We start from the raw sequence: 27,037 nt of genomic DNA, 5'->3' as shown, positions 1-27,037 counted from the left end.
TAAGAATCGAAGTGCTGTCCAAAATCGGAGAGGGACGAGGTGTGGAGCATGCTTTTGGAAATCTTAAAAGAGCAACACTCTGATGTGGAAACTGCAGAACCCGAACTACCAAAAAAGAAAATCAACCTTCTGCTGGTGGTATCTGACTCAGATGATGAAAATGAACACATGTCAGTCCGCATTACTTTGGATCATTATCAAGCAGAACCTATCATCAGCATGGAAGCATGTCCTCTGGAATGGTGGTTGAAGCACGAAGGGACATATGAATCTTTAGCACATCTGGCATGTAAATATCTTGCCATGCCAGCTACAACAGTGCCATGCGAATGCCTGTTTTCACTTTCAAGTGATATTGTAAACAAGAAGCAGGCAGCATTATCTCCTGCAAATGTAAACAAACTTGTTTGTCTGACTGATTGGCTCACCAAGAAGTAGGACTGAGTGGACTTGTAGGCTCTAAAGTTTTACACTGTTTTGTTTTTGAATGCAGTTTTTTTGTACATGATTCTACATTTGTAAGTTCAACTTTCATGATAAACAGATTAAAATTTCTGTAGTGCAAAGGGCCATTACTGATTGCACATATTTCAGAGACATGAATTATGCTGCTGTAGTTGTAGTAGCAATAACTGAGCTGCTGTCCCTTCCCGGAGTCTAAGGCCTTGTGTAAAGGCATATCTACACTGCTCTGCAACTCAGACTCTGGGGTGTGTGAAAAGCAGTGTGCGCTAAAGTGCTGCGCTGTAACTCCCCTGCGTGGACCCTGCAGGTGTGAACTAAAAGATTCCTACTTCACATTAATGAAGTTCTGTATGAAGAGGACTGTTAATGAGAACTAGGAACCTTTTAGCTCATGCTTGCATCGTCCACATGGGGGAGTTACAGCAAAGCACTTTGGTGCTCACTACTGTTCATACCTTGTAGTCCAAACTAATAGGCAGTTTAGATGTGCCCTAAGTCTAAGGCCTTGTTTAAGGATTTGCTCCAATGACAGCTATCAGTGTAGCTACACTGGTCCAACCTGGAGTGTAGACAGATGAAGTAATTGTTTGCACTAGTGCTCTGCATCACTGTTTGCCTAGACTAGGGACTGTGCTGGTGCAGCTCGGATGAGTGTCATTATAGCAAAGCCCCAGCCAAGACAAACCCTAAGAGGATAGTGGAGCTTTCCCTCTAAAGCATGCACATAAAACACAGCGTCTTTCCCCTACTCTGTAACTTTGGGTATGTCTTCACTGCAGAGCTAACTCGGTGATCAGCACCTGGGTCTGAGCAGCAGGTTAACCTAGCCCAGGTGTGAGCAGGCACACTGCAAATTCCTACCCAAGTTACTGTGTTCTCACAGGTACTGTTCTCACCAGCGTGTTACTGGAATCCCACGGCTCTCCATGCTGCAATAAGCTGAATCACTCCATTTTTTCAGTAAACTGGGGGAGAACTTGTCTGTCCTTCTGGGCACAAGGGAGAACTGTGGGAAGGCACTGGAGGACTAACAATCTGAGTGGTTTAGCCTGTGTACCCAGGTTACCAGCTCAAGGATAGCGCTGTAGCTCCAGACAGGCCAGCTAGCCCAGGTTCAAGACACCACCTCATTTGGATGAGAGAACTATGTGTATGGACAGAAGGACGGCTGGGGCAACGCTTTAGTAAGAGCCTGAGTTACCTCTGCACCAAAGACATACCCTCTATTTTGTGCTTGCCGATGCATTTGTTCTTTCTTTCTTGGTCCCACTCCTCAACAAATTTCCACGCCACTTTTACTTTATCTCCACTGCTCGGATACTAGGATGAAGGGTACCATGGTCTCTAGACAGAGAGACAAACAGAGGCCCTGTGTCTCAAATCTGACTCTGGGGCCCTCACACCTCCCTGACAGTGCAGCTTAATGAAGACTTGCTGCCAGCTCTTCCTTTAGTCCTCAGAACTTCTGGGCCCCAGCTCCTCAAGGGGACTTCACTAGAGCGGAAGGGCTGCATAACTTTCCAGTGTAGCATATGACAGCAAGTTCCTCATATAACAGTGGTGATGTGCATTCTCCCAGCCTGTTTCTCTCCTGTCCACAGGGATCAGGGAAAGGTTGGGGGAGGAAGGAGAGGAGAGCGAACAGAGCTGCAGACATGACTGTTTCCTCTCCTTCACTCAGGAAGAGGTAGCTCTGTGATGAATTTTCTCCATGCTGCTATGATTGGAAGGAAATGAATGGAACCACTGATTTAAAAAAAAAAAAAATCTCTGCCAGATGACACTAATATGGACAATATACCTTAGAATACCACACCATGAAAAGTATTTAAATACATTATTAATTGGCCCTGACAAATGTAAAACACATTTAAGTGAGACTGGCAGCCTTATGTCTAATCAGTTAAAAAAAAAAAAAAAAACCTACATGAGACTCCATTTGAAAAAGGCAGGGCCAAATTCTGGCCTTATCAGAACAATAGCGGGGGCTGGGAGGGAGACATGGACGGACAGAATAGCAGGAGTCAAACAGAAGACCCCTGAGCTGTCCTGTAGGCACAAAGCAGGATGGCTCAGAAAGCATGGAGAGCAATGGGCTTTGTGGCGCTCCTTACTACTACCCCTGTATGCCCTTCCCCCTCATGCCTGTTAATGAAGGGAGCCAACTCACAGAAGGTGGGGCAACACTAGCTACACTCCCCAAGATGCTGATTACATCTCTTTAAGACTTCTTTGTGCCACACAACTGCTGAAATGAATGGAAGTGGAAACGTCACAATTTGAACATTTATTTGGAGCTGGTTTTAGAACACAACTACAGGTACTTGCAGCCGCTACATTTCTAAAATCCTGGGTATCTGAAAAGCGATTAAGATGATTTAAATCATTTTTAAAAGGAAACCAAACACACAGACCTCTATTGGCTCACAATTTGTATATTACATTTTCTCTGGATTCAAATTCAAGTATCAAGTTATAGATGCCTGAATGAGCATCTGCAATGAAAACAGCAACTAAGCACTAGCTACAGAGATATGAATAGGTACTGCAATAAGAGGTCATTTCACTGCCTTATAAAAGACCAGGTGGGTGAGGTAATATCTTTTATTGGACCAATAAAAGATATAACCTCTAATCTCTGTCTCTCTAATATCCTGGGGCCAATACAGCTACAACAAGGTTGCATATTAAAAAAGATCAGTTAGTTAGAAACCTGCGTATTTACCCAATACACTCAAAGGTCTGGATCTGTTACTTTCCTTTCACAACTAATATTTCACCTTTTAGGAGGAATAAAAATCCCCTAAAATTTAACATCATGGACTGAATTGTCAAACATTTCTAGATATCAATACTGCTAAAAAAGACATTAAAAAAGATAAAACCAAAGAGGTCTGACCCTAATATTTACCATACACTATCTATTTCCCTAGCTTGACAACAGAAAGCAATAGATTTAGATTAACAGTTACAATAACCCACACCTGCACTCTTTCATTTAAAAAAAGAGTCAGAACTTTATTTGTACTGTAACATCTTTCTTAGCCTTCCCAAAATTCATCAATTGTCCATATATTTAAAGATTGTCTCAATTAAACTAACTTCACACATATCTCACAAATACTTTAATAACGTGGGTCACTTTATAGCAGTCGATACTTTACTATTACTAACCTGTAATGGCAAAACTACCATGTGTTATTGTATGTAAGTTCCATTGAATCTTCACAAAGTTGACTGGAGCAAAGAATATTTCTAAAACACTTTACAGTGTAAAAGTTAGATTCATTTCCACAACCAGCAGTAATAATGTTAGTAGTTTCCGTGTTTAAAAGTGTATCCGTTTCCTGGGATTTGTTGTTTGTTATAAGGAACTGGGAGTGCACAAAGTTCAACTGCTTCTAAAAGAAATTAAAACAAATACACATACAACATACTCGGCAGACACTCCCACTGCTCACAGGAAAACGCCTTCATTACTAAGGCACCTACAACAGCACCTACACAGCACCGACAACGTTTTGTGTTCGCAGGAGGAAAGCTAATGAATATGACAGAAATGTCAGCTTCCTGAATAAAGCGGCACGGTGAAAATAGGCTTTATGTTGCCAGGAACTATTACCGGTATATTATACTTTTAAATCACCTTTGCAAATCAGTGGATCCATCTTCCAGCATGAGATCTGTCTGTACCATCTCTTGTTTCAGTTCTCCAATTTCTGAGGCAATTGTGTCAATGAGCTAGACAGGGACAAAAATAGTATGACGTCAAGCAAGCGGAAGAGGCGTGGAAACAGAATGGACAAGTTTAGTCACTGGACATTACAAACCTTTTATCCCATTCTATTTGGACTTCCCTTACAATAGAAAAAATAAGGGTAAGGGACAGACTGTACTTGTTCTTGGAGGCAGGACAATTGAAGTTTAACTGCAGTATATAACATCCCAGGAAACTGGATCAGTTTATTATTTTAATTAGATATATTAATACCGTAGTCTCAATAGGCACAAACATAGTAAGGTATTAATTAAAAAAAAAAACATGGTTTAACTACAGTAACATTCAGTTCTACAATTAAAAAAAAGGCCCATAAAAATATCAAAAAAAACCCACAAACTTCAAAAGTTCTTTCACAGGTACACAAAACCATATTTTCAGCATTCTTTGGTACAAAAATAAATATATTTGCACAAATAAAAGAGTAATTACTTTTTGCACTAACTCTTGGACTGCATCTGAACAGACCGGTTATTAGTTAAATGATGAAGTGGTCCAGTACTTTAACAAAGGGATCAGAACGAGACTTCAGTTTAGGGTTACTGGGAAATCTCAGTGACTGAGCAATTATGGGAATTATGGCCTATATGAATCCAATGTTTGCAAATATTTTGCTAGGAAACAGCAGAAAAGGATTCTCCCATCAAGTTTACAAGTCATAATCATTCAGTCCCCTATACTTTCCATAGGGATAGCATCAAAGTGTGCTTGGTACATGATGCAAGTGAGATGGAATAAATACAGGAGAAGTCAGATTTTTAAAAAATAAAATAGCCAAAAGTAAGCAAAGCTTTAAAAAACAAACAAAACCCCACAAAACAAAACCCAGACCCTTTCCAACCCAACTCTAAGCTATCTTCTTCATCACATAAGAGGCAATATCTTAAGACCTTAGTAATATTGGTAGCCTTACAAGAACAGTGTTTTCAAAGTGCTGTACTATTATTACCAAACACCATTTTTCCCCATTGTGTCATAATCACAAAGAGACTCTCCTCCGACATCAGACAGGCATGCCTTCTTTTATTGCACATTATTATTTTGATCAATCCAAAGGCAAAGTTTCAGTCTACATTTAGATTAGAGCTCTCCAGTCCTGTTATAGGTTCCAGGGTTTATATAATAAAACTACAGGAAATACAGTACATCCTTCTATCTTTTCATAGGCTTTTTCCCTTTCAGGATCACAATTCTAGTAAGTAATCTTAAGTACCAGTGTACCATTGTTTTGAGAGTTTACAAAAGAAAGACTTTCCTCTGTTGACTAAGGAAAATGCGCATATTGCATCCTTTGACTCACTACAGTGAATTGGGAAAAAGCATGGTGAGTCTCTAGGCATCAGAAGTAGCCACACTGACAGTGAAATTGTACTGAAGTCATTTTCTTGCCCTACACTAGGAGGCAACCCACCTCTTGTGCACTACACACCAATGGAAATGGCATCTTTACTGCCAAGAACAGAGCTGTGTATTCGGTTGGCTTTTAATACATGGGGCCAAATTCATTCCCGGTTTTACCGTAGGGATGAATCCAGCCCAGGTAGTCCTGCTTTATATGGTTAAAATAAAGAGTCCTCGTTTCCATAGTTGAAAATCTAAACTGAAAGATGTAGTTGGCCAAACCTAATCCAATTCTAGCATGTGGTCATGTATTTCTGAGGTTATAAACAGCGAACAATCCTATCAATCAACCAGTTACCGGGAAGTGCTAGGTGGGAGACGCTGCCTAGAAATAATTGGCAACCCTGTTGGTTGGAAAAAAGCAGGCTAGTCATTGATAGACCTAGGCCACGAGGATGAGTGATCCCTTTGAGGTATTATCTATTTTATGTGCCTCGCATTATCACAGTATCTGAGCACATTATAATCTTTAATGCATTTATCTTCACAGCATCTCTGCAAAGCAGGGATGTGCTATTATCCCCCATTTTACAGGTGGGGAACTGAGCCACAAAGAGATTAAGTGACTTGGCCATGGTCACACAAAAGTCTGTGACATAGCAGGGAATTGAACTCACATCACCATAGTCCCAGGCTAGATTTATTCATCAGCTAAACTAGTCAAGAAATATATATGCCAAGTCCTACACAACCAGTACGACTTACTGCACTTCTCTGGCTTTTATAACCTTCTTGCTGTTCCTGACTCCACTCCAGTTTTTCCTCTCTTTCCTGTAATAAATCATAGTGAATTTATGAATTGTCTTCAAGGTTTGTCTTCAAGGTTTGCTTCCACTTTTCTTTCTCTCTTCTCCTTTTCCCTAAATTGTGCACGCTACCTCCTCCATTATATATTCTGTCTCTCTTTCTGTCACCACATCTCTCTCCCACAATAAAATCTCACATATATTTATACAGATATGCACAAAATACACACAGAGTGCTTCCCTCTCCCCTCACCCAAACTTATCTCATCATCTGTGCACTCAAATAACAAGGCTGGGAAATTTTTCCCGAGAACTAATTTTTCTAGCTGCAGACACAGACAAGAGATTCAGAGTTCCACTGTTCAGCAAATGAATTACAGTAGAACCTCAGAGCTATGAACACCAGAGTTTCGAACTGACCAGTCAACCACACCCCTCATTTAGAACGGAAAGTATGCAATCAGGCAGCAGCAGAGAGGAAAGGAAAGGAAAGGAAAAGCAGATACAGTACAGTACTGTGTTAAACATAAACTACTAAAAAAATAAAGGGAACGTTTAAAAAATAAGATTTGACATGGTAAGGTAACTGTTTATGTGCTTGTTTCATTTAAATGAGTGGTTCTCAAACTTTTGTACTGGTGACCCCTTTTACATTGCAAGCCTCTGTGCGACCCCCCTTTTAAATTAAAAACACTTCTTTACATATTTCACACCATTATAAATGCTGGAGGCCGACAGCTCACGACCCTCCATGTAATAACCTAGTGACCCCCTGAGGGGTCCCGACCCCAAGGTTGAGAACCCCTGATTTAAATTAAGATGGTTAAAAGCAGCATTTTTTCCTTTTGCATAGTAAAGTTTCAAAGCTGTATTAAGTCAATGTTCAGTTGTAAATTTTGGAAAGAACCACCATAATGTTTGTTCAGAGTTACGAACATTTCTGAGTTACTAACCATGTCCATTCCCAAGATGTTCGTAACTTTGAAGTTCTACTGTACCATCCCTCCCTACCCCATCAAGATATAGGGAAAGGGTAATGTTCCAGGGCTCTATCTTTCATATCAGCTTCCAGCTAGTAGGTGTCTGATAAATTGGAAAACTCATGCACCTTCTCTCTCCCTCCCCAACCTGCCTGACTCCTGGAAGAATGAAGGAGAATTCTTTCTCAAGGTTCCAGTACTTTATACCTCCCTTCTGTCTCGTGACTGCTGCAACAGAGACGTGTGAGTCCACTACTCTACCTCCTCCCTCAGCTTTCTGGCTGGAATATTGGTGTTTCCACTACTCTACCCTTCCTACATCCTTCATTTTTGAGTCTCTCTCCCCAGCAAATACCTCAACTGATCATCTCTGCTGCTGCTAAGAGCTTTCCAAAGAGGCAGCAGAGTGCAACTGAACTATTTTTGTCAGTTTCACTATCATTGCAGAGAACTGAAAACTGAAAGATTGTGGCTTGTTTCCATTTTCCTACTGTTTGAAAAAGCAATGAGCAGCAGCAGAGGCACTGGAACAATCTGTCTGCACATCCAGAAAGGCAGCAGTGCAATGGATTAACCTCGGATTGGCAGTTTTTTTTTGTTTTTTTGCACAATAAGGGCTAGAAACGGTTATTTGGGGTTTTTTGTTGTTGGTTTTTTGGTGGGGTTGGTTTGTGTTCGTTTTGGAAAAAAGAAGAACGCTTAGGTTCTGCGGAAAGTGATGGTACATGCCCTCAGAGGTTTCCTATTCACTGTGAGGAAACAGAGTTTTCAAACCCTGAGCATGCCAAGTGGCTGAAATGCTGAGGTCAGTACAGGGATGAGTAACCACTTACTTCCAGGAGACTTGCTACATCGTCAGCTAATTATTAGAATAGAAGATTACGAGTTAGAAAACCTGGGTTCAAACTCTTGATTGCCAATGATGCACTGTGTGACCTGTAATTCTATTTACCTTTATAAAGTACAAGATCCTACAATGACAGGTTTCAGAGTAGCAGCCGTGTTAGTCTGTATCCGCAAAAAGAAGAACAGGAGTACTTGTGGAACCTTAGAGACTAACAAATTTATTAGAGCATAAGCTTTCGTGGACTACAGCCCACTTCTGTATCCGAAGAAGTGGGCTGTAGTCCACGAAAGCTTATGCTCTAATAAATTTGTTAGTCTCTAAGGTGCCACAAGTACTCCTGTTCTTCTTTTTTCATCCTACAATGAAAATCACTACACAGAAGCAGATTTTTAAAATATATTATTAATTATTATTATTAAAAGATTATTCTGGTTAATTCAGTATACCAACTCTAAAAATGACCTTTGCAATATGAAGTATTAAGCTGACAGGGACATCTCTGAAGTCAAGAGAGCAGCATTTTGGGTATTTAGGAGCATCCTGAGACCTATGCTATGTATGTGGTGACACAGAGTCCCCTCTCCTCCTACCCAATCCTCCTGTCAGAGTGCCTCCAACAACACCATAGAGAATGGAGGGCCTGATCGCAAGGAGGGAGGAACTACAATAGTACCTCACCCTTCTTTGCACAAGGTCCCATAAGCCCTAAGGCCTGCCCTGCAAGCATCTTACATGAGGCAAAGATTCAGAATAACTGTGTGGACCACTTTTAATTGGCACATTAAAAGAGGGAGCCACAGTTTTTAAGAAGACATTATCAAATGAGGCAAAGGGAACAGAGATTTCTTAAGCACTGACTTGCAACCCAAGTGACTTCCACGATAGGTCTCTCTTTTAATTTCAGGTGCTTTCTTAGGACTTAGCAGGAGCAGAGGAAGGATTCTCCAGCTGCCCTCTGGCTGCCACAAAGGCAACTGGTACAGAGAAGTCTATCAGGAGTGGGGGGGAAGGAAGAGTCATTTCTCTAATTACCTGTACTACTTTGGCATCCCAGAGGTCTACCAACCTTGACCACTCTTCAATTGTAGAGGTCTGCTCTCCTCAGTAGCTACAGCGGCAGCAAGGCTGGGTGTTTTAGATACCTCAGCCATGATCATGCATTACAGTTGAGAAGCTTGCCATATAAAATGCAGAGGAGCTGGTCAGACCTGATTGTGCACTCTCACCACAATAGGAGCACTTGGTTGCTTTCCTCTTAGCCTTGCCTAACTAAACCGAAGAGGGGGAAAAAAATAGCCAAAAGGAAACCTCTGAACAGCAGGGGAGAACATTAAAATCACAGCGCTCTTCACTCTAAGGAAGGAACAGGAATCTAAAGACAACCTGGGTTGCCCCTCCAAAGTTCTGCTATTTAATTGTTTCCTCATGGCCTCTTAAGCGTGACCCAAGCAAAATCTCATCTAGCTAGAGAACCATTTGTCCATCTGAGAAAAGGCCCTAGCTAGTCCACAGAAAGCTGGCCCTAAATTCTTTAGCAAGATCCCTGGACTCCATGGGGTATCAAACTGCCACTGTTGCAGCAGCTTCACTTATTTTTGAAAAATTGAGGTTTTTAAATTAACTAAATATTGGAATAAAGCAACCAATTGATACAGTAGCCCTGTGTTATTTTTCTATTGAAAGCAATCTGTCGTCACTGGATGACTGGCCCCTTTAAGAGGGAGCAGGGGCCAGTGCACCTGCGATGGATTACCTGCTACCCAACTGGGCTTAAGGAAAAGCACCTGGGCATTATAAAGGGGGAGACTGCAAAAGGGGAAGGCTGGCTACCTGCTGACTTCTCTCAACCCAGGGAGGTGAGGATGTTGCTAAAGGAAGTTGTGGCAGAGGCTGTAGAGAGCAGAAAGTTCCTGCAGGAGACCCTGAATAACCAGAGGAGGGTCCAGGAGAGCAGCAAAAGGGGGCTATCCAGAGACGGAGAGACGAAAAAGGCTCAGCTCCAGCAAGGAAGGTCTGGGAGTGGTTGCTTGATGAAGAACAGACTGGAACAAAAAAGCTTCAGGACTGGCTGAATGTCCCAGAGTGGAGTATGAATGTTTATGTTGTTGTGGTGATGGACTTTGTTTTAGGACTTTGAGGATTGTTTTGAATTGTTTGTTATTAAACCTGCTCCAGGCAAGACTGGTGTTAGCCATGAGAGAGCCTGTGTGGAGTTTATTAACAGAGTAGTTCCCAAACTTTTTATGAAGGTGGCCCATAAACTGCATTTTCTCTTTTTTGGCAATCCACCCAAGATCCACGATGGAGGGGTGGGCAGGCTAAACATGAGTGGCGTTGCGACCCCATGCTAGGGTTACCATCTTTCAAGTTCCCAAAAAGAGGACATTGCCGGAGGGGCAGGAACTGAGGGGGTACAGTTGGGGGAGAAGGATGGGGTACCTGCAGCGGAGGTACACACTGGAGGTGGGGAGCAGTGTCGCTCCCTGTCACAGTGGCAGGACAGCTGGTGCAAGCCCAGGACGCAGCGATTTGTTAAGAGAAGGCTGTGCACCATGGGAGTTCTTTGACCAGGATGCATCTTGGGAGCTGAAGCCCAGCTGACATGTACAAACCACAGAAGAGAATGGGGACATAAGCCAACCGAATTGCAATTCCCAGAAGGCATTGGGGAAACATATCCAAATCAAAATCTCAGTTTTTGGCCAAAATATTTTTGTTTTCAAGTTTGTTTTTTTGTTTTTGTTTTGACAAAAGAAAAATGAATTTTTCACAGAAAGCACAAACAATTTTTTGCAACAAACAAACAAACAATTAGTCAAAGCAAAAATAGTTGCCCTAGTCTTGACAGAATTCCAACTGGAAATTGTTATAAGAATGTTTACATTTTTTGCTATTTACAGGCAGATATTGTTACAAGAGGTGCTAACAGCTAATGTACCAGCAGATGGAGCTCAAGAATGTGTAGCATAGTTCCTGGGTTTTCTAGGATCAATAGAAATATTTGTTGTTGGGATGGATGTGGAAATTTTGGTAATATGTTATTGATTAGTATGCATGTCTGAACTTCCCTATGCACTTTGCACACTGATTGTAAAAGGGAAGGGATGAGATATTTGAATCACTTAACATTCTGGTTCAAGACCAGAATTAACCTGAACTGAATAGAACCTACCCATATGAATGGATAAGCTGAAACAGACAAGAGACAAGGCAAAAGGCTGCACATTCAAAATGGAGTTTGCATTTTGGTATATATAGAGAGAGTTCATAATCTCACACAGAATGCACAGACTGTACAGCAGTGGTCTGCTACCTTTTTACGCACAAGATCACTTTTTGAATTTAAGTGCCACCCAGGATCTACCCCGCCCCTTCCCCAAGGCCCCACCCCTCTCCTATCCCCCCTTCCTCCATTGTTCGCTCTCCCCCACCCTCACTCACTTTCATGGGGTTGGGACAGGAAGGTGGGTGCGGGAAGGGGGTGTGGGCTCTGGGCTGGGGCTGGGGGGTTTAGAGTGTGGGAGGTGGCTCTGGGCTGAGCCTTGGGTAGGGGTGAGGAGGGGGTGTGGGGTGCAGACTCTGGGAGGGAGTTTGGGTGCAGGATGGGGCTCCAGGCTGGGGCAGAGTGTTGGGGTACAGGAGGGAGTATGGGGTACAGCTCCAGGAGGGGGCTCAGGGCTGGGGCAGGGGTTTGGGATGTGGGTGGCACTTACCTCGGGCAGCTCCCGGTTAGCAGACAGAGATCGCGATCAACTGTCAGAGGCTCCAGGATCGACCAGTCAATTGCGATCTACCAGTTGGTGACCACTGCTGTCCAGACAGATCCCCCAGTTGCTCACAGTTGTACACCAAAAAGGGCAGCTTGTGTGCAGATCTTTACATGGCGCTCTTAACAAACACACTTCTACCCAAAACTACCAGCTAGAACGCTGAACATATAATGACAACAAAAACAATAAGGAGTCTGGTGGCACCTTAAAGACTAACAGATTTATTTGGGTCTTTAAGGTGCCACCAGACTCCTTATTGTTTTTGTAGATACAGACTAACACGGCTACCCCCTGATACTTGACATAATGACAACAGTTATGATGTAGAGAGGTCAATGCAGTTGCAGGTGCTCGTTACCTCATCAGGCCCAATATAGTTGAATTCTTGAAATTCAGTTCTGCCTTCACAAAGGGTCTGTTTGAAATCTCATTTAACTCAATGGAAAAAGACCACTGACTTTCAAGGAGTTTTGGATCAGGCCCCAAAAGACTAATATTTTGAGGAAATTTTCTTAAAAGATCAGATGGAAATACATTTCGGTTTGCAGGCTCTGTACCAAGCTCATAGCAATCATAAGCTTTAAGACCATGGAAGTGATCTGCAGAGATCTTACAGGGATTATTCATGGCAATGAGATACTGATACCAAAGCCAATACTACAGGAATTACTGAAACTGGGACCATTGGTGCACATATACAAAGAATAAAAAGATAAAACACCACCACACAGAGTAAACGCCTAGGTGGAAATAGAAAGTCATCATCTGGAATCCAAAGTTTAAATTAAGTCAGTAATTTCTACATATATAACAACCAGTTTCACATCCACAATGCTTCCTCAGAAATAATCCAAAAAAGGAAAACCCTTTTCAAGGTCAAATTCTGTAATAACATCATTTAGCCATTCATTTTCATTTGAAGAAATACACAGCCATTATAAACCCAAATAATTATTATCATGACCCAGAGTACATGACATCACATATTAGCATACCATCATAGTATACATCAGCAACCACAGAACTCTTCTCTGGCATGATATTGCCCAACAAAACCTATTCCAAACATTACCCAAGTACTAATTATTTACACTCACAAAATCCAGGAACGAAATTGCAAAATACAAGCATCTCAAAACAACACACGCACCCGTTTTCTTTTATACTGCAACCCATTATGCTTAATGTCAGCCAACAATATTCATCCCATAGGCCTAGACTTTGAAGGCTAGTACAGATGGTATACTGATTAGTATACACTGTCCACAAATGGAATAGACCACTGCTATTCATGCACATCAGTTTCCTCTGCTCCTGAACGGATGAAATTGCTCTTCCACTCTGCTTTCCATCTTTAGGACCTTATACCAGTGGTATAAGTCAGAACAGCCTCTAAGCCATGGGTTCTCAAACTTTTGTTGTCAGAAGGGGATCGCGGTGCAATGAAATTACTACACGACCCCAGGGAGGGGGGACCAAAGCCCTAAGCCTGCCTGAGCCCTGCCGCCTTGGGTGGGGGAAGGCCAAAGCCAAAGCCTGAACCCCACTGCCCTGGGTGGGGGGACCAAAGCCGAAGCCAAGGGCTTCAGCCTCAGGCAGGGGTCCTGTAATCTGAGCACCGCTGCCCAGGGCTGAAGTCCTCAGGCTCTAGCTTCGGCCCTAAGAGGTGGGGCTCAGGCTTCTGCGTCGGGCCCCAGCAAATCTAAGCCAGCCCTGGTGACCCCATTAAAATGGGGTTGTGACCCACTTTGGGGTACCAACCTATAGTTGGAGAACTGCTATTCTAAGCTATTCTAACAGACTTTGGGGCCAAGCACCACACAATCAGAGACCTATAACCATCTCCCAGAAGTCCCCCTCCCATCACCACACACTACTGCCCTGTGTCTAGAGGAGTGCAGCTACAATGGATAATCTAGCCCCTATCTCACATAGCCCTCGGAAAGTTGTCCATACCATTGATTTTTACAGGTGGGTCTTTCTATCCATTGGACTGGTGCAAAAAGTCTGTGTTGCAAAACAGGTGCCTTTTGTCTAGATGGATGTTGCAAGACATCGGTTAGAAAGAAAAATGATGCCCATCTTTGCATGGCAGATGCATTACCTGCTTCTGTACTGCAATGTAACTAAAAGTTCACTGTGAATTTATGAAACCTCCAAGTTGCTCATAATGCACTTCAAAGATCAACTGTAGTGGCGACCGCTGAATGTTTCCAAGGGAATACCCTCAGACCTTTAAAATAGCTAAGATGGAAAAAGGAGGATAAACATTTCTAACCTGGAAAGGGAGCATAGCCTAAAAACAAGGACCTATGCTGTACTTCATCAGGAAGCAACTCTCTGCTCTAGCTCCCTTTCCCCCCAGCATTTCCATTTTTCATTCTTTCTGGAGCCTTGCATCCTCTTTGGCATCTGAGCTTTTTCCTTCCTGTTTTGATAAGTGGAGTGCAGCAATTCTCAAAGGACGTTCTGTATAAGAACCTGGCAAAAAGCCAATGATGGCCGAATGCTCAAGAGTTCCTATTTGTGGACTTTTCCCAATGTCTGTACAGAACTGAAGTATTTATATACTTCAGCAACTTGCAATTTGTGCCGTGAGCCAGGAATTTCTAATATCCCCTCCCTTGGGCTGGTAACATTTAACTCTGTTATGGATTAAAATCTGGTTAAGTAACAGGCAAGTCTTAGAAACTGTTTATTTTCAGGGAAGACAGACAATAGATGGGTCCCTCTAAAATGTTTTGACGGTTGCGGGAGCCAACAGAGAGGAAGGATGACCTGACCTGTTGGTTAGATACTAACCTGGGACTAGGGAGATGAAGATTCAATTCTCTGCCAAAAAAAAAAAAAAAATCTTGTGTGACCTTGGGGTGAGTCACTTAGGGCAGATCTACACTATGGTCTACACCTGGGGGTGGGGTGGAGGGGCGAGGGGGCAACTGCCCAGGGGCCCTTGAGATTTTAAAGGGCCTGGAGGCCCCCGGCTGCCACCACTGCTGCAGTAGCAGCAGCGGCAGCTGGGAGCCCCGGGCCATTTTAAATCGCCCAGGTGGGCCGCAGGGCTCCTACGGACGTGCACGACTGCTCTGGGCCCTGCGCTTTGGGGGCCCCCGCAGGCTGGCATGGTCGGTCCCAGAAGTAACGGTGTCAGAAGTGACGAATCATCACTTTCACCCCGGGCCCCGCCCCCATCAGGGATGACCCTGGACCTGGGGCCCAGAATCGCTCTCGGTGGGCCTGGACATAGCTTAGGTCGACCTTTTGTGGAGTCTACACCGCGCTGGGTCAACAGGAGAAACTCTCCCATCGACTTACCTTATACTTCTTGTTCCGGTGGAGTACCGGAGTCGACGGGAGAGCGATCTGCGGTCGATTTAGCGGGTCTTCAGTAGACCTGTTAAATCAACCCCCAATGGATTGATCACCCCAGCGCTGATCCGCAATAAGTGCATATATGCCCTTAGTCTTTTAGTAAAATGGGAATAGTAATATTTCCCTAGCTTCCTCCGTTGTGAGAATGAACATTAAAAATTACCAGGTGCTCAGAAGCTATTACAGTGGGGACCATTTCAATATTATTGAGAAAGGACAACAAGTTGATGAAGTTTGCCATCGACACCTGTTAGGAGGTTTTTTTGTGTTGGTTGTTTTTTTATAGTAAAAGGTACTGAGAATGGCAAGACATTCCAGATAGATTTAAGTACATTCAGAAACTGGGCAGCAGATTAAATGTAACTGGAATAAATGTAAAATAAAACATATTAGCAAAATGTCCCTAAATTCTCCTATGACGACAGGCTGTGAATTTGGGAGGACATTCTGAGAAATATATCTTAGGAGTCGTCATGGATATGAACATGTCTCTGATATGCCCTCCAAACACAAAGCAATGAAAGATTAAGTAAAATATTTGGGTGCAGTAATAAAAATAAAAAAAAGAGAAAATAATATAGCATTCTTTTTTAAATCTGAACTTTGAAGTGTTTTCTTGTCTATCCCATCCAGATGCAGCTACATTACTTAGCTGTGCTCTAATGACCCCACATATGGAGAAAGAGAAGGAAACACCCCTGTAGAGTGAAAGACGTCACCAATACATCTGCTCTCCAACTGTACAATACAAAAGGAATGTAGTCAGCCTGAATACACAGATTGTTTGAAACTGCCAAGATGTTCTAGCCTAGATCCTGAGCTACAGCCAAACTGTACTCAGCACAATTCTCCAGTGGGAATGAAAAGGTAGCTTTGAGCCACATTTCCACCCGTCCAATCCAAGGGCCATCCACCTACTCGACTGGTCCCTGGCAAAAATGAGAGCAGCCTTGGGGCTGTTTTTACATTGGCTGCTAATGCCACAAGGGGACATTCTGGTAGCTAGAGATTACTGGGGCACACATGTGTCCTAATCATACCCCTTTTTGTCTAGTTACCCACATACCAGTGCGCAAGGCTGGCGGGAAGTGCTTGTACCACCCAAAAATTCCCTTACATGGGGAAGGAGGAGAAAGGAGGGTGGAAATCTTCAGTGACCAGTTAAATTGATGTTACAGCTGCTTATGTTGCTATAGTGTCAAAAAGAAGCCTTCATAACCTGGAGAATTTGGTCTCCTAATATAATTGTCTTACAATAAGGAGGCTTGAAAAAAAGGAGATAAAATGGTCAGTTTGTGTTTGTTTGTTTTAGTTACCATGAGGTCTTGTTTTGTTTGTTTCTTAGTTGAAAACAGCAATAGTTTTCAACAATTATACATAAACTAATGAGAGCATCTCACTTACCACAAAAAAAAAAAAAAAAAAAAAAAAAAATCATCAAGACCCGATTCAGTAAAGCACAATGCATGTGCTTAAGTCCCACTGAAGTCAATGTAGACCATACATACCCTCCTAAACTCCCGGCCTCCACCATGTCTGAAGATAATCTCCACATACTCCTGAGAAATTGAGATAGCTTGATCATATTAATGAATTGCCTGGCCATTCACTCAAAATGAAAAAGACTGTTGATTGCCACCAAATAAACACAAAGGCTGGGTTTATACAAAGCACGACATAACCAGGATGTGTTCCAAAAACGGAGAAGCTAATTCTATCCCCAAATGAACCTGGTTATTTTTGATTGCATGAGGCTTTCCGTAAGTTACCACAGGGGGAAAAGCTCTATCACTGCAATATAACTCATGCCTCATTTGTTTTCCAATGACTTGCCTAATAAGACTGTGTTAAAATAATAGACAAACAAAATCTGTGCTGCATTAACGGAGCATTTTAACATGCAAGTATGTCATTGTAATCGGACTATGAAGCTGTCAAAGTGAAAATTAATGACATGATGCTTTGTCAATTAACATTATAACCCCCTATGTGCTGGGGAGTCTAGGCACGTCCACTGCCAGCTAAGGACTTAAAAGGAAGACTTGCACTTTGTTTTTTAAACAACAGCTGGATTGATAAATATATATTTTAAAATGAGTACGGCTGGGATTTTCCAAGGAACTTAAGGTGTCCAAATCCCTTTGAAATTCAGAGGAAGATGGTCACCTAACTCCTTTAAGTTTTGGGTTTTTTTTTAAACCCCAGGCTATAGCATTACAATTCAAACCCGACATACTAGCTAAGAAATGCCTACAGAAGTTTTAACTTCTCCATGGCTGTAGGTAGTTCTGATCCATCTTGCAGGACAGACAGCGAGTAGGGTTGTGTCTGACCTGCCATACCCATATGTCCCACTGCACTATTGTGGACACCCTCTACTGCCACCTTTCCAGCATACATATAGCGCACAGTTCACAGATACTGACCATCCTTCATCAAGGAGCGGAGTAGAGGGGAGAAAGAGGAAAATCTCTCAATTGGTTGAACCTTGAATACCAGACTCCAGGGACTTGTCTACACTCGGAAATTTTGTACCCATTTTCCATCAGTGGTGCAGCAATACCAATGCTAGCAACAACGTAAGCTCTAGTGTAGATAAGGTGTCAGTTATCGGTGTGCCAGTTGTTAAAACACTTGAGCCCTCTATTCTCCACTGCTTCCGACATTTGCTCAGTGCTTGAAGTACGTCAGGTTGAGGGGCTCACAGACTTGAGAAATAAAATTTCTAAGAAGTGAGCTGGACAGCTCAAAGTTGCACATTCTTAGTACCACCTGGGAGAAAGCCACCTCGGACTGGCTGCTTTTCTCCACTTGCCTCAGCCTGTCTCCTGGGGTAGGTAGGGCAGTTGGCAGGAAACAGGCACAGTTCTCTTCCTCCCCTCCCCCTTCAGCAAGAGAACATCATTCTCACACAAAGAGAGGGGGAGAAGGGAGCAGAAAGAGCCCATCCCCTCAAGGCAGTTCCCTTCCCTCGTCCTCCCCCTCCAAGCAACAACAGCTCCTCCACTCTCCCTGAATCACCCAGCCTGGGAAGGAGTGTGGACCCCAGGCCAGAGAGAGAGGAATAAAGGGACCCCAGGAGCTGAAGGAGGAGCAGGGGTGTAGGGGGGGGGCGGAGGGGCGGGGCTGGAGGGGACAGAATAGATTGGGCAAAATTGATTTGGGAGTTGGGATGCAGAATTAATTGCTGGGCAGGAGGATTAACTGATGTGAGGATACGGAGACATTCTACGCGCTCCCTCCCCCCCTACACACACATTTCTGGCCATTTTAAGCACTGCATTTACTAACATCAGCATCACTAAGATTTTACTAGAAAACTGGTACAAAACACTATAGTGTAGACACACTGTAGCGCTGATTCCACTCTGGAGAACTGATCCATTTATAACTGAACTGGTGAGATTTCACTGGTGCAAGTACCAATGCTGCTTTTAATGCACTTTTGCCAGACAGCTGCTCTTGCAATGCAGTTGCATTGTCCTCCGAATACCTACCTCACAGCCCCCAGCACAGTTCCCTGAAGCAATGGCTTCTGGGAGATTTCAGAATGCCTTCTGGAAAGACTGTTTAAACCAGTGGAGCTATTATATTAGAGCATAAGCTTTCGTGGACTACAGCCCACTTCCTAAGTGGGCTGTAGTCCACGAAAGCTTATGCTCTAATAAATTTGTTAGTCTCTAAGGTGCCACAAGTACTCCTGTTCTTCTTTTTGCGGATACAGACTAACACGGATGCTACTCTGAAACCTAGAGCTATTATGTAAGCTATCCCCATTCATACTGGCACTCGTGAGAGGCACACCATGGTTAGCTTTGCTGGAAGCAAGTCTAATCCAAACTGCTGTGCTTGTCTCTGCACCATTGGGAGCACAGAGGTTCATGGGCACATGAAGTGTTGCTGGCATGCTAGGCATACCAAATGTCTCTTCTGTAGATAAGGCATTAGGGTACAATTTGCTGGGAGGGATTCCAGACAGCAAGAGATGTTTTCAGCCTTGGTGCGGGAAGGGCAACAGCTGTGAAATGTCTGGAATGTAACCTGCTGGGGGGAAGATTAGGGTGTGACTAGAACAGATGGGGAAGGCGGGGCAAGTAAGACTCAGCAGGATGGCAGCTGCCAGGGTCAGTTACGTTTTAGCTTTTTATGTATGTTAGCAGCAATGCCAGGCAAAGAGAGTCAATACCATTATTTCTGAAAGATCCATCTCTTCAGTGTCAAGTAACTAAGTTTGCAGCAGTATGACAATATTCTGAGACAAAAACAATCCAAACATATTAATTCAGCACCAGCCAGGCCTCCTAGCATTTCAGTCACTACTTATAGGCCCTGTCTACATTAGAGAAACTTGTACTTTTTCAGCAGTGGTGTAAGGTGTAGTGCAGACTGGTCCGGGAGCAGAATTAAACAGAAATGCCAGTGTCTGGTCTGCACTACTATTTACGCTGTCAGTAGAGCTGGGGCAGAATTACAGATTTTCCTAGTGGAGAATCACTCTGTGGATACCTCTTCACTGCAGAGTTAACTCATGCTTCTAAACAGGTGTTGCCTCAATTCCTCTCCCATCCACACAAAATCCTCTCTCCCAAGTTTAGAGGGACTTTCAATCCAAGCCAGCCGCTCATCTGAGCCATCGGCCAAAACCCAAGTGTTGCTTTCATTTGGGTGGGCAATCCACCCACTTCGCAGTAAGATTGCAGGCTAAACCACTCAATGTCCTCCAATTCCTTCCCACAATTCCCTACCATGTGCCCAAAATGACAAACCAATTCTCCCACAATTCATTGGGAAAGAATCTGAGCGGTTGCAGTGCACAGCATCCTAGCGACACACATGGGGAGGATGCAGTAAATGGGTTATGGCTTTGCAGTGTGGCTGCTCACACCCAGGCTGAGTTCCCCAGGTGCTAATCACTTGGCTTGACTCGGCAATGAAAAGGGGGAACAGCTAGGTCAAAAACTCAGCAGGATAGTTCCTGACACATGCTCCCTGGGGAAGTAGGAATCTGTAGCGGTGCACAACGGGTGGGAATGGGGGAGGGGGTAGTAGACTTTTCATTCATGGGGAGCCTAAGGATCTGTGGAAAGCTCTGGCCCATTGGTTTTGGGGAATCCACAGGGTGTACCTTCCCCAAGCAGATGCTCCTGATTAGCTTAGTGGGGGTAAAAAAACACTGGATCTGAAGTTACTGTTGTTCAGGAATTCAGGCACTTCCAAGGAGTATTCAGTAGGATTCTGAGGCGCCCATGATGCCTACAGCAGGGGCACCACACTGTCACCCAGCTCTGAGCAGTTAGATCTCCCTTCCAAATCTATAGAACCCCCAACTGGTGTCAGTGCTTCAGACGGTGTGCCAGGCTGTTGGTTCTTTTCCATCCTTCTATAAATGTCCTCCTGGCCCATTTCATGCAATTCTTACACTTTAGCTCTATTCTGCAGTGCAGAATGGACAGGTTCATTGGCCTTTTGTATTGAAACATAGGATATCAGTACCTGTATGCAACTGTGACAGCTAAAACAGTATCCTAAGAATCAGAGAGCATTAACCAGTATCCTATGTGAAGCTATTAGCATTTCCTCTCAATAAACCCAATGTGTATATTGCCATGGTGGATGGATTTCTCAATATCTGTTTCACCCAGTATACTGGTCTAAGCAACTTAAAAAGGGTCTAAGGGCCAGAGTTTCAAAGGCATTTAGTCTCCCAAATATATAGATAGGTACCAAGCGGGGTTTTCAAAAAGGCCTAAGTGGGAATTAGGCATCTAGCCTTCTTAGATTCTTTTGAAAATCTCACTAGATGCTTATCTGCATCTTTAGGCATCTAAATGCCTCAGAAGATCTGACCCTAAGTTAGCAGGGAAGATAACTGCAAATTCTTAAATTTAAAAAACAAGTGTTCCTGCAGTGTCCTCACTGTCTATTGTAACACTGTTTTCATTGTAATGTACAGGCGGATAATATTCAAAAGGGCAAGTATCATCAAAACCTCAGACATACACACACATGCCCCCCCTAGGAGTCACAGACATTTTCCACATCACAAACTAATGATTTTTATGTCAGCATGCAACAACCTTCTGTGTAAAAGCTTTCATTATATCCTTATCTTCAGGAGGGAAAAAGGATTTCTTAAATAAAATGAAAATATAAAACAAACCGCAATCCAGCAATACATTGTTGGTGCAACAGAGAATTAACTAACTTCACACATTCTCTGCACATTAAGTATACTTTTAACATACCAACTACAGTAGTAATAAAAAATATTCATAGATTCCAAAGCCAGAAGGAACAATTGTGATAATTGAGTCTGACCTTGTGTATAATACAAAGGCCATAATTCCCTGAAATAGTTTCCGTTTGGACTACGGCATCTATTTTAGTAATAATCCCGTCCTGATTTTAAAATTGCCAGTGATGGAGAATCCACCACAACCCTTGGCAAATTGTTCCAATGGTTACTTATTCTCACTGTTAAAAAATTCCTCTTTATTTCTAGTCTGAGTTTGTCTAACTTCAACTTCCAGCCACTAGATCTTGTTATATCTTTGTGCACCATGGAGGTAAATCAATGTTGCTATGTAAACTTTTACTGTTCCAATTTTGTGATTGTTGTGTTGAAATTTGCTGTCTTAATGTCACATGAAAAATGGTTGTTGCATTTAATTTCCTTGTTTTTACTTACAAATATATAACTCAGGGGAGTGGAAGAAAGAAAAATCCTGATTGTAGGACTGTGGTGTTACACAATTATGTTTTTTGCTATTCCATAGTGTTGCAGATGAGCATGTAGCTTAAAACTTAGTACATTATTTAACAGTAAATGCATGAACTCCACTTTCAGGTCACTTTTAACTGGGTATTTTAAAATATGGTCTCAGAATTGACACAGCTATTCCTCACTGAGGACTAGCCATGTACGAAATCCAGAATTTTAAAAGTCCAGTCATTTGAGTTTATCAGTACATTAAAAAAAAACCTTAAATATCAGCTTAAAGTAGAAAAACAATATATTTTTTCATGCTCAGGTAACTCAAAAACCATTAAAGACTTTTTCTACAAGTTTTCATAAAATAATCTATGGACTGAAACTAAGCACAGAAAGATTCAACCAAAGGGAGAATTTTTTCAGAAAAATTATGAACAAAGCAAAATCAGGAGTTAGAATGAAAAAAGTCAAAGTTGTCTTGCAACTTTAACTACAGCAATACCTGCTGTAAGAACTTTAAGAACAGGTGATGTCTGTGTGTGTGTGTATAATGTGTATTGTCAGTAGCAGATGCAGGGAAAGCCACGAGAAACCTTTACACAGAATGTATAGTTATATACAGTATATAGCAAAAAACACACAAATGAAAGGACTGGACTTTAAATCAGACCGGAAAACTTGTAAAGTGAGACACATAGTAAGATGCTTACCAATTTACAAATAAAGCGCTCTACATATCAAAGGCTGTTTGGCATATTCTGCAGCATCAGTTTCACATAAAGCCATGTGCTTTGTGTTTGTATTTGTCTGTTCAATTACAAAATCCTAAACTGCTGGAAGACAGGATAAACTTCCAACTGTGCTAAGGCAAGTTCTCGCAGCATAGCTTTGTAAAAGTACCAAGGTTCTCTGCAGCTGGTAGTGAGATTATAAACAGCCATACTTTTCAAAGCAAATGTGTCTTCCTAATTATTGAAGTAAATCAGATCTTCCTTTTACCTTAAAGAAACTTCCTCTCTTTTCCAGACAACGGGCTTCCATTGTCACAGACGACATCTTCCCTGGGAAGACTCCACTGAACGTCTTGAACTCCTAAAAGTAGAGACATTTTTAAAGGTTAGTCCAGTCTGTAGGAAATTCCTTTCTAAGCCACAGGAACAGTCACAACAACAGTGCTGCCAAGATCTTTTTCCGTCAACAACATAGTGCCATTGATTTCCCACCAAAGCCCTTACATATCCTTTTTGTCTATTATTTCCTATAAATTGCACTGCTTCAAAAGACAGCTACTAGAAGTTCCGTTTCTCCCCCCTTCCCCTTCACAACTGATCCTGTAATGCTCTCTGAGAGGATTTTAATGCACTCATTAAAAAAGAATGCTAAAACATAATGATTGCTTTGTTTGTTTGCTTGACCTCAGTCTGAAGTACAAATAGAACAAATGTTCGATGTCACCACAATCCGCTCCCAAAGATTACAGCGTTAATGTAGCTGATCAGAGAAAAAAATATCATCAGCAAGGGACAGAGAACAAGTTACTGTAAATGTAAGGGGGGAGGGGGGAAATCCTACTTTAAGACGATGAAATAATCATTAACCTTTCTGAACCCTTGCATCAGAGAAATTTATACTGGGGACGCAATTATAAAGATATCACCTTTTCCCATAGCAATTACAAAGATATCACCTTTTTCCATAGCTGAATAAAATGTGATTCACTGAATATAATGACTGCACAAACATATCTTTACTATATGCATGTATCCATAAATATATTTAGCTGAAAACAGTCTCAATTGCCTCAAGTTTGTATTTCCTGCAAACATAGTCCTGAACTAAACAAAGGTCAAAATCTGCAGTCCTTAGTCATCATTTTTCACCTTAAGTTAAAAACTCATTCTCCTCCTTCCCCGCCCCCCCACCCCCGCTTCATTAAATTACATTAGTTTATTATGTTGGCGTTTTCACCTAATTATCTACAAATCTTGGATGTGCAAAATGTACCATACCACAGAAAACGTGACGCTTGTTTGTATACAAATGTACGTGAAAAATTGAGTGCATCGAATAGCTGCAGTTTAAGTCTGAGTGAAAGTAGCAGCTGAGCCAAAAATGTCTGCAAGAGCTTTAAAAAAAACAACCACTACCAGCCACTCTTGCTTTCCTTTATTGGCATTATTCGAAGGAGCCAAAAAGGACAAAGACCAAGGTCAAGGACGAAGGAGGAGTTAAAAAAATAATACTAAACGGGTGACTGAAAAGAGTGGAGAAGCAACAGATAAAAGACCTACAAAAGAACGAGAGGGAAAACTATGAACTAGAAGAGGAGAGAGGGAGAAAACCGAGTATTTTCTTTCATTTTAGCATGTAGCAGGAAGCTTACCATTCGCCCCGCCCTGAACCTGTGCCCATTTCTAGAGCTAATCTGAAAGTGCAGAACGTTAGAAGAGGTGATCGTTTTTCACTTATGAGGTGCGGCCAGAAAGAAAAGTATTAGGGCTGGGAAACTCAGGAATGAGCCTGTTTTCAAGAGACTTTCAATCTGAATCTTGAATTCTGTACGCCTAACCAAACTGACCTCAAACTCCATTGGTTTCAGGGCCACCCGGGGTGCGGGGGGGGTGAGGGGGGGAGGGGGAAGTGGGGCAATTTGCCCCAGGCCCTGGGCTCCAGAGGGGCCCCCAAGAGAACGGCTGAGGCTCCCGCCCCGGCCCAACCCCGCCTCCGCTCCTCTCCAGGAGCCTCAGCGCATCCAGGAGCGTCCCTGAACAGCTGCAGCGTGGCTCCAGCAGGGCCTGAGCTCCTCCCCGCTCAGAGCCGCGTGGTAAGGGGGCAGGGCTGCGAGCTCCAGGCCGAGCAGAAAGAGCTCAGGGCCCGCTGGAGCTCGCAGGCCTGCCCCCTTACCACGCGGCTCTGAGCGGGGAGGAGCTCAGGCCCTGCTGGAGCCACGCTGCACCACTGTTCAGGGATGCTCCTGGATGCGACGCGCTAAGGGGGGGTGGGGAACTGGGGGTAAGAGGCCTGGGGGGTTGGATAAGGGGCAGGGAGTCCCGGGGACAGTCAGGGGACAGGGAGGGGGCAGAGGCTGGGGGGGGGGCAGTCAGGGGATAGGGAATGGGGGGGGCTGGATCGTGGGCGTTCCGGGGGTCTGTCAGGATTCAGCGGGGGGGGGGGGATAGGGGTCAAGGCAGTCAGGTGACAGGGAGCAGGGGTGGGGTCCCGGGGTGGTGGTAGTGGGGGGTCTCTGGGGGACGGTAGGGGGCAAGGAGCAGGATGGGTCAGGGATTCTGAGGGGGGCGGGCAGTTGGGGGGCAGGAAGTGGGTGAGGGTCGGATGGGGGCAGGGCCAAGCTGTTTGGGAGGCACAGCCTTCTCTACCCTAAAGCTCACTCAGCAGTTGGAGGCTTGCAGAAGAGCCAAGCTGTTAGCTTTTCCGTTATGGCTGCCGTCCCTTTCACTTCTCATGCCAAATTATAGTCTACATTTAATTTCAGTGCCATAGGGAGATTCATGTCAGGGGAGGGTAGCTTCATTTAAAAATAGCCACTGGGGGAGGGATCACATGAGAAGAGCAATATCCTACACCACCTACTTCCTTCCCAACCCTACCAAGGGAGACCCCCCTCCCCTGCATTCCCTCAGGCTTCAAAGGGGTTAATTCAGTAGTTCTTAAACTTTTGTACTGGTGACCCCTTTCACATAGCAAACCTCTGAGTGCGACCCCCCACCCTTATAAATTGAGAACACTTTTTTATATATTTAACACTATTATAAATGCTGGAGGCAAAGCGGAGTTTGAGGTGGAGGCTGACAGCTTGCGACCCCCAGTAATAACCTTGTGACCCCCTGAGGGGTCCCGACCCCCAGTTTGAGAACCCCTGGGTTAATTTAATTTTAGCACCCTGTGTCCATTCACATGCATGTGCTATTTTGAGCATTTCAGTTTTCACAACATAGGCTCATCCCAGATTCTGGAACAAGCTCAAATGCTCAGTTCGTGGAGTATGTACATAAGCTATACTAAAGACAAACCCATAGTAACCATCTCCAGTTTGTGAGGGACCCCATGGAGCCAGTCTCTAGGAAACAGATAAATGCATGGAGGTTAAGTCCATTAATGGCTATTAGCCAGGATGGGTAACAAATGGTGTCCCTAGCCTCTGTCAGAGGATGGAGATGGATGGCAGGAGAGAGATCACTTGATCATTACCTGTTAGGTTCACTCCCTCTGGGGCACTTGGCATTGGCCATTGTCGGTAGACAGGATACTGGGCTGGATGGACCTTTGGTTTGACCCAGTATGGCTGTTCTTATGTTCTAACCTAAATGAACCCGACGTTCTGGAGACAGATATGAGTCAAGGAAGACAGCAGAGTATCAGAAACCCGGAAAAATCTCTGACTGGATGGTCTCAGGCGTGGGGCAATTTCCCCCGGGCCCCGCAGGGGCCCCCACAAGTATATAGTATTGCAATTTTTTTTATGGAAGGGGCCCCCGAAATTGCTTTGCCTCAGGCCTCCTGAATCCTCTGGGCAGCCCTGATTGGTTTACCAGGGTACTTTTACACTTCAAAGTGGAGGTGTACATTCCAGCGGAAGAAGACATACCCATGTTAGCTCTGATCTATTTTTAGCACGGTAGCTTGAAGTATAGCCGCAGCAGCATGAATATTGGGAGGGGCTAGCTGCCCTGCTATGCATCTAGTGTCTTGGATGGGATCATACCCGGGGAGACTGTCCCCTCCCACCACTTGTGCCACCATGGCTACACTCCTGTTTTTAGCATGCTAGCTCAATCAGAGCTGGCATGGGTACGTCTCCTTGAGCTGGAATTTACACTTCCAGCTTGCACTGTAGACATACCCCCAGGAGTAGCTAGAAGCAGGTACTCTCTTTAAAGAGATGTGGTTAACTTTTCTAATTTTAAGAGAGATTTAAGTTTCTGACAGAGCTCTCTTTAAATAGTAA

The 27,037-nt window shown here is 43.5% G+C and overlaps 1 protein-coding gene across 16 annotated transcripts in view; it reads right to left on the bottom strand.

Moving 5' to 3' along the window:
- RIN2 (Ras and Rab interactor 2) overlaps positions 1–27,037 on the bottom strand; it is a 114,229-nt gene that overhangs the window by 44,449 nt on the left and 42,743 nt on the right. For 6 of the 16 annotated variants that reach the window (XM_008173976.4, XM_042846621.2, XM_008173968.4 and 3 more), the window contains 3 exons: positions 23,071–23,163; positions 6,350–6,415; positions 4,112–4,206 (listed from right to left, as the gene is read on the bottom strand). In XM_008173976.4, coding sequence (XP_008172198.2) covers positions 4,112–4,206; positions 6,350–6,415; positions 23,071–23,127 — 218 coding nt within the window. In that variant the 5' untranslated portion in view covers positions 23,128–23,163. Of the gene's footprint in view, positions 1–3,639; positions 3,663–4,111; positions 4,207–6,349; positions 6,416–23,070; positions 23,164–27,037 lie in introns of those variants that run through there. The other 10 variants (XM_065589826.1, XM_042846626.2, XM_005287474.5 and 7 more) reach the window with 4 other exon arrangements.

Source organism: Chrysemys picta, chromosome 3 (genome assembly GCF_011386835.1).
Source record: "Chrysemys picta bellii isolate R12L10 chromosome 3, ASM1138683v2, whole genome shotgun sequence".
NCBI lineage: Eukaryota > Metazoa > Chordata > Testudines > Emydidae > Chrysemys > Chrysemys picta.
This window is presented reverse-complemented; position numbering and strand designations above follow the sequence as displayed.